The following is an 8,496-nucleotide window of genomic DNA, read 5'->3' as shown; positions in this document are numbered from 1 at the left end:
CTCTCCACCCCACCCCTCCCCACACCCGCAGCCGCCGCCACGGCCTCTCCCTCTCCTCTCTGCTCTTTCCTCTCCTCCTCTTTTTCTCTCCCCTCCTCCTCTTCGTCTTCCTTTTCGTCCTCCCCCTCCTTCTGGACTGACGCTCGCGCCGGGCGCCGGCGTCAGACGCGCGGGGGCGGGGCGAGTACGACGCCGGGTATAAGTAGAGGGTGCGGGAGGCGGCGCGTCCCCTTCTCCCCGGCGGTTAGTGCTGTGAGTGCGGAGTGTGTGCTCCGGGCCCGGAACACACATTTATTATTAAAAAAATACAAAAAAATACAAAAAAATCTTTTAAAAAACCCACAAAAAAATCATAAAAAATCCGCGTCTCCCCCGCCGGAGACTTTTATTTTTTTTCCTCTTTTATAAAATAACCCGGTGAAGCAGCCGAGACCGACCCGCCGCCCGCGGCCCCGCAGCAGCTCCGAGAGGGAACGAAGAGACAGGCCTTCCCCGCCGCCAGGACCACAGCCACCTCCCGAGCCAGCCCCTGAGCAAGCAGCACCGGTAGCCGGCGGCGGATCGTACCCGTTCCGTGGCCGTTGAGTAGTTTTCGATTCCGGTTGATTTTTGTCCCTCTGCGCTTGCCCTCTCCCCTCCCCCCAGCCCCCCCGGCTCCAGACTCCGGCCCCCCACACTCCCCTACCTCTTCCCACGGAAAGTTCGCGGCTTGTGGCCCTTCGGGCGGCGGCGCCGAGATGAACCCCAGCGCCCCCAGCTACCCTATGGCCTCGCTCTACGTGGGGGATCTGCACCCCGATGTGACCGAGGCGATGCTCTACGAGAAGTTCAGCCCGGCCGGGCCCATCCTCTCCATCCGGGTCTGCAGGGACATGATCACCCGCCGCTCCCTGGGCTACGCTTATGTCAACTTCCAGCAGCCGGCGGACGGTGAGAGCCTGGGGCCGGGAGGGACGGGGTCGGGGACGGGGAGGCCACGAGGGAGCCGAGGACCGGATGGGGGAGGGAGTCCGCGGGGACAGTTTGGGAGGGAAGCTCCTTGGGGGGGTGGGAGGAGAACTGGGGACGCGGGTGGGCCAAGGTTTGGGGTCCAAGTTGGAAAAAGGCAAGCCCGGGCTGGGCTGTCCCTGGAGCCATGTTCACACACACGCGGCACCCACACGCCCCTCGCCCGGAGCACTTCCTCCTTTGCGACCATTTTCTCGGCCGCAAAGCCACTTCCAAACTTTGATGACGCGTAGCTTTGGGGGTTGGGAGCCTGTGTTTCCCTAGCCCTCCCCCTCCAAGGCGTGGGATTTGCTGGTTTGGGGCGTTGGGCGCCGGCCCATTCCACAGCTGCCAGTGATGTGACTCCTCAGGTATACGGGGGGCCTCAAGCTTCGGGAAGCTCAGAAAAGTGTTCATGCCAAAGAAATCAGGTGTCCCCAAATACATACCACGTGTTGAACTCTGTAACCCTTAGGCCCAAGGCCTATGTCTGCTGAATTCCAACGGGGGAGAGCTCTGGGCCTTAAAATAGTTGGGCATATTTCCCCAAAGGTAACTTGATAAAAGCCCATTGAGAAGTATGTGGGGGTTGGGAGTAGTAGAGGTAAGGGGCTGTCTCGGGGAAACACCCCTTCCCCTACTTTACCTTCGGCCTCAGAAAAGGGGTTGGTCATCAATGTAAATATCAAAGTTCAAAACGGTATACTTAAAATTCCAACTTGTATCTGGTTGATTTCAAGCTCTTGAGAAATTTGCTCAATATTTTCTTTGCGTTCTGTTTCACCTGATGATGTGACTTTGAGGTTTCTTCTATGTTACAAAGTTTCATTGCTTAGTACTAAAACATCATTACCTTCAGAGTGGTAGTGGAATTTTATTTAATGTGAAATTACTACTAAAGTGGGTATTCATCTGGAATCCAGATTGTGAAACATGTATCAGTGGTCTGAATAAATTCTAGAATTAAAACATTTTAAACTCATAAGGTAAAATGTATCAACTATTGTAGTCACTCTTTTTAAGAAAAGTATTTTTAATTCAACTCTAAAATTTAGCCAAGTTTATCAGATTTTGAGGATAGTCAGATTGATTGATAAATTGACAGAAGTGGCCTGGCATTTGAATCTTTTTCAAAGTTAAATTTTATTTAATGGTACTTTTAAAGCTTTTATGTGCTACAAAATCTAAATTTAAAGACTATAAGCATTCTGAAATGTGAAAGCTTTATTTAAACTTGTTTTTCATCTACAGATTCCTTTGAAAGGAGGATTTTAGTTATATTACCAGGAAGAAGACTTCTGTCATGGATGAGCATTTTTTTTAAATAAAATCAGTTAATTGAACCTGCTCTTCCCTTTTTGTGCCATTAAAAGCATTGTAAATGATACTAAATGGTTTTCCCAAAATATATTACTTGATTTTGTAGTTTAAATTATTTTTGTTTACTTTTGGCAGCTAGTTGATGAAACTAAGTTATAGTAATTTGGCTATCACTAATGGCAAGAAAACAATTTCAATTTGGAGGTAGTTCATAGGGACAGCTTTAAAAGTTTTAAAGAAACATAAAAATTTGTTTGAAAAGTCTTAAGATGTAGGTTGCCATGGATACAGGGTTCTGTTTACATTACTGGTCCTTTCTGGTAGTTAAAAGAACAGTACAGCAACCAATCAACAGGCAGCATTTCTCAATTGGGATTATAATTCTACAATCTGTAGACTTTAGGGTCAATTTTAAGCATATATCATTTAGACCTGACTTTTTGCTTACATACTGCCTGATAGGATGGGCTTATGCACTAATCTTTGAGAGTGACCAGCTAGTTTCAAATAAATAGGAAGAGGTGACTCATTCAAAAGAGGTTCAAGCAAAGTCAGCTAAAACCAGGAGAAACTGAGTATGTGTGTGATCAATTGATAATGGGCTGGTTAGCTGATTTCCAAAATGTAGGAACTGGAACTTTCATTTGTAGAAAAGTGCCAGGGGCATCATGAAATTTTGCTTTTTTTCATAATTTATTTTATGGGGAAAGGTCATACTGAGGAAACTGGCCCTTTTGGCCTAAGGATTTTTAGATTTTAAAGATTTGACCTAGATTTTTCTTATCTGAAATTGCCTTACAGATACAAGAACTTAGAGAAGTCAAACCTCAACTGCAACTGAAGCAATTAATTTGTAGAATTGATGCTTGATTTTGTGATACTTGTTTCACCTGTCTAGTAAGGTTTGGGCCAACTTACAATTTTGACCTAAGATTGCAAGCTATACTATAAAAGAAGAGAAGTATTTACATTGAGGAAAGGATGTTGTAGCATATAAGAATTACCATAAATATATACCTTGATTATCTGAATATTCAGAAAAAATTGGGGAAATAGTAGCTCTATTCTGTTTGGTAAGAAAAGAATGTACCTTGGATGAAGGAAGATAACCTGTCAATGTCAAGAATTCTGTTGTATATTTTTTTGTTCATGGGAAACAGTTTGTGATGTTTTCTTAACAGATTAAAAGCTTTGGCAGCTTCTTCTTTGCTTGCTATATATATAGGAAGGAACATTGCCCTGATACCATTATTGAAGTTATGGGCTTTTTTTTCCCCCTTGGAAGCATTTTAGAATGTGTAGATAATCTGGTTATTTCCTTTTATCCCACAGCTGAACGAGCATTAGATACAATGAATTTTGATGTCATTAAGGGCAAGCCAGTGCGTATCATGTGGTCTCAACGTGATCCATCACTACGTAAAAGTGGTGTGGGCAATATATTCATCAAAAATTTGGATAAATCCATTGATAATAAAGCATTGTATGATACATTTTCTGCTTTTGGAAACATCCTTTCTTGTAAGGTAAGTAAAAACTCCAGTTAATAAATATATTAGTTTTTTGTGTTTTTCCAGCTCAGAATATAATACTTCGAAACTACTAAATGAAAAACAACTTTAGTAACAAATGATAATACTTTTTTAGGTGGTATGTGATGAAAATGGGTCAAAGGGCTATGGATTTGTACACTTTGAGACACAAGAAGCTGCTGAAAGAGCTATTGAAAAAATGAATGGAATGCTTCTTAATGATCGCAAAGTGTAAGTATATAGCCATTTTAGTTTTCATAATTTGTCTAACCATGTTGAGACCAGCCAGAGGTGGATAGAGTGCCAGGGCTGAAGTTAGGAAGACTCATCTTCCTGAGATCCAATCTGGCCTCATACACTTCCTTAACTGTATGACTCTTTTAACATATGACTCACTTAACCCTGTTGGCCTCAGTTTCCTCATCTCTGATGTGCTGGAGAAGGAATGGTAAACTCCAGTATCCCTGCCAAGAAAACTCCAATCATGAAGAGTTGGACACAACTTGAATGAAAGTCAGTGGTGCAAAAGCTAGGGAAGTAGCCTGAGGGAGAGCTCCAGGTGACCTTGGGAAATCACTTAATTCTGAAATTCAAAATGGGAATGACTCAGTTTGACTCTGACTTTTTGACTTAACTTTTCATTTTAAAAAGGAATTGTGAAACCGCACAGGGCCAGTGCAGAGAATCCAAAAAATGTTCTTTCCTTTCACCAAGGAGTTTACATTCAACTGATGAAAAAAATTATAGTTTTAAAATTTTTAATAATTGCCTTTACTTAAAAGTGCTCAAGGAAATGTGCATATAACTTGAATTTCATAAGTAACTATACTTTATAGCAATGGGGAAAACAAGAACAGATAGGAAAAATTGTGCTAAGTTAAGACTTAAAATCAAATATGGAAATCTAGAACAGGTGATCCAAAATGAAACAAAGATGTGTATGTATATTTAAATACATAAAGTTTTGAAGTTGGCTATAGGATAGTAATTACTGACAATAGAAATCAGTTTCCCTTAATGTTGCCAATTATTTTTAAAGATTGAAAAGTAGACACTTTTTAAAGCAAGAAAACCCAGTAAAAATGATTTAAAATGAAAGAATTCTGTCAGTGATTTTTGTCTAGATTCATGAAGCCAAAAGACTAAAGTTATGTTCTTGTGGTAAATTCATTAGCTAATAAGAAGGAAACCTGCTTTTGAAGCATTTTTCATGTCACATGCCCCAAAGACTACCTTGGGGTTTCAAGACTTAAAGTCAGTGTCTTTACTTCCAGTGCAAAAGAAAACCAAAACATTTTATTTAGAAACACTCAAGAGGTCTGCTTCAAAGTAACACAATGGGAAAAGTCTACATGTTTGGAAAATTTTGCCTTGGAAAGCTGAATTCCAGAATTCAGAAGAATACTCCCAGATGAAAATGAGAGCAAAAATGAAATATCTTGAATACTGTACTTGGGCAAAAAATCTCATTTGACCAATCATTCTTATGTTAGTGGATAAATGAAATACAATCCTTGGTTTTTTTTCCTAGTATAAATGACCAAAAATTAAAAAACAGATAATTTCCAGGTAATTTTACTTGGGCTATGAGTGAAATAAACAAATTCACAACAGCAACAGTAGCAACCATTGATATTTTTAGTCAGGAATCCTTTGGGTCCTAGGTGATAGAGCTAGAAGATAATATAATATAATATAATAAACTGACCTTACAGTAGCAAGGTAGTCCCAGTGGATAGAACATTGACCCCAGGGGTCAGAAAGACCCAGGTTCAAATTTAGCCTTGGACATTTACTAGCTATGTGAATGCGGGGGAAGTGCTAACTTCTCTTCCACTGTTTCCTCAACTGAGGAAATTGGGATAATAGTGTAGCAACTATTCCTCCTCAGAGTTGTTGTGAGTTTTTAAGATATTTGTAAAGGTGCTTCCACAGTGTAGGAAGACAGTATATGTTTTCCTCAATAAAAGTCAATAAGCATTTTTCAAGCTTGCCAGACACTTAACAGGGATTCTGAATACAAAGAAAAGCAAAACAGTCCCTTTTCTCAGAGTTCAGGACCTACTAGATTACTGGAAATTTTCATAAATTGACATCATAGAAAAATTGGATACAACATAGGGAATTATGCCTTTTTTGAGTATTTTGTTTAATATTTTGTAGGATAATGTTGCTAATAGGAAATAGCAGGAAACCCCCTTCCCCCCCACTTAAATCCATTCAAAATGAGGTTGACTTTGTACTAGTTTTTGCATTCAAACCACACTAATAAAGATTATAACCATTATAAAATCAAGACAACTTCCTTCTGAACTAAAAGCAAAAAAAAAACCCGCACAAAACTAACTAATATTGGTCTTTACATTTCTATAATTAGCTTTGTTGGTCGATTTAAATCCCGTAAAGAAAGAGAAGCAGAACTTGGAGCTAGAGCAAAAGAATTCACCAATGTTTACATCAAAAATTTTGGTGAGGACATGGATGATGAAAGACTTAAGGAGCTCTTTGGCAAGTTTGGTAATGTCTATTGTTGCATTTCTTTACACTTGTAAAGTTCTTAAGCTATATTATTTTTGTAAAATTTACATGGTGGGATATATTATAATTTAGTTCTTAAATCTGAACTATAACTTGTTTTATAATCTCAGTTTAAGCTAACATTTCAGTCTACTGAAAAAATTCATGTAAATGTGATGCTAATTGACAATCAACAGTAATACCGGGTGATTGGAGCCAGCCTATTTAGCAGGAAATATTCTAGTTTAGTTTTGGAAGTTAGTCATGATTTTGTGATACTTAAGAAATAATGGCAAATGATTTAAATGCTTTGGGATAGTATTTTTTAAAAAGTTATTTTTAATTTATAAAAGCAATGCTACTGGTTATAGGGTAGTTACTGTGAATTTTGTGCTAGGCATAGTAAAGTATATAGCAACATTTTGAGCAGTGGCACACCCATAAATTTATTTATTTGCCTTTTTTTTTTTTTTTTAAACCCTTAACTTCTGTGTAGTGGCTCCTAGGTGGAAGAGTGGTAAGGGTGGGCAATGGGGGTCAAGTGACTTGCCCAGGGTCACACAGCTGGGAAGTATCTGAGGCCAGATTTGAACCTAGGACCTCCCCTCTCTAGGCCTGGCTCTCAATCCACTGAGCTTCCCAGCTGCCCCACACCCATAAATTTAGATGATCTCTCTTCTACCATGTTACCTTATAATTTAAATCCTCAAAATCACAGATTATCTTGACTTAAAACATTGGAAAATGTTTTATTCATCACTTCTCTTTACTCTAGGAAGCTTGCTAGTGTGAAAAACTAAGGAAGAATTGGGGGCGGGGTATAATACCTAGCATTCTATAGCTTAGTGAGAGTGGATAGAGAAACTAATCTTGGAGTCAGAAACAGCTAGTTTTGAAGTCTTATCTGTGACACATCAGTTTAGTTTATATGAGGCACACAACCTTGAGAACTTGAGACAACTAACTCTAAAGCTAGTAAGTGGCCAATGTGTATGGTAGAAGTTTTCCCTGCACACAGATCTAGACAAAAAAAGGGTATTTCAAAATCTGTGGTTCCATGAAGATGGGAACACCAGTTTAAGGAAGTGATATCATAATTGGTTTAAAAAATAGCAAACCCAAGTATAGCAGTTCTATCAAACTCCCTGCACACTTGAGACAGTTTGTGGATACATCATATGTAATTTGTTTCAAGTTGGAGCAAGGCTTAACCAGTGGTAGTAGTGTTATTTATTTTCTTAAGTTCACAAAAACTACTCATAGTGTTCTAATAACATAAAAAAGGATGAACATTTTGTCTGGAATCCATTATAATTGGGAGCAGGAAAGCTTTTGGAGAAGATAAAGGATTGTACAAGGAGAGCGCTTTCAAAAAATATGTCAAGGAAAGAATGTCTCCATTTGCTAGTTCAATGTAGCCTTATGGTACTAGAACTTCCTGTGGTTTTAGTATTTTCTGGCTAAAAGCTAAGGGTTCTCCATTCCCCCCCCCCCCCATACTTAATTCTTTATCTTTTCAGTTATTTTAACTTCTGAGTAGTTTTGAAATAAATACTATGTTAATTTTTTTTAAAGGACCTGCTTTAAGTGTAAAAGTAATGACTGATGAAAGTGGAAAATCCAAAGGCTTTGGCTTTGTGAGCTTTGAAAGACATGAAGATGCACAAAAAGTAAGACTTAATAATCTATTTAGAGGACAAATAGTCTCAAAGTTAAAAAAAAAAAGGTGGTGTACGGGGTACTGTGAAGCCATTTCTATATATGTATGTTTTACATGAGAAATGTATTTGTTGATCTGTTTTTAATGTATATATAAATTCGACAATTTTTTAAGTTACAAAATAAGCTTTGATTGTCCACTGATACTCAAAAGTAGACCAGTTGATTGCTCATTCTTAATCATTTTATTAGACTGCCATATAGATCTAAATTACTTTTATCTTTATAATCTTTTAAGGCTGTAGATGAGATGAATGGAAAAGAACTGAATGGAAAACAAATTTATGTTGGCCGAGCTCAGAAAAAAGTAGAACGACAGACGGAACTTAAGCGCAAATTTGAACAAATGAAGCAGGATAGGATCATCAGCTACCAGGGTGTGAACTTGTATGTGAAAAATCTTGATGATGGTATTGATGAT

The 8,496-nt window shown here is 39.0% G+C and overlaps 1 protein-coding gene across 1 annotated transcript; it reads left to right on the top strand.

The window, feature by feature from the left end:
* Positions 1–68: 68 nt before the first annotated feature.
* LOC123255753 (polyadenylate-binding protein 1) lies at positions 69–8,490 on the top strand (the record flags this gene model as incomplete). Its single annotated transcript, XM_044684491.1, has 6 exons — positions 69–930; positions 3,640–3,833; positions 3,955–4,070; positions 6,217–6,356; positions 7,932–8,026; positions 8,314–8,490. Coding segments are annotated over exons 1-6 (915 nt in total), but the record flags the coding sequence as incomplete, so codon positions are not given.
* Positions 8,491–8,496: the final 6 nt, after the last annotated feature.

The sequence above is a fragment of the Gracilinanus agilis genome, unplaced genomic scaffold, assembly GCF_016433145.1.
Source record: "Gracilinanus agilis isolate LMUSP501 unplaced genomic scaffold, AgileGrace unplaced_scaffold51454, whole genome shotgun sequence".
Taxonomy (NCBI): Eukaryota; Metazoa; Chordata; class Mammalia; order Didelphimorphia; family Didelphidae; genus Gracilinanus; species Gracilinanus agilis.
This window is presented reverse-complemented; position numbering and strand designations above follow the sequence as displayed.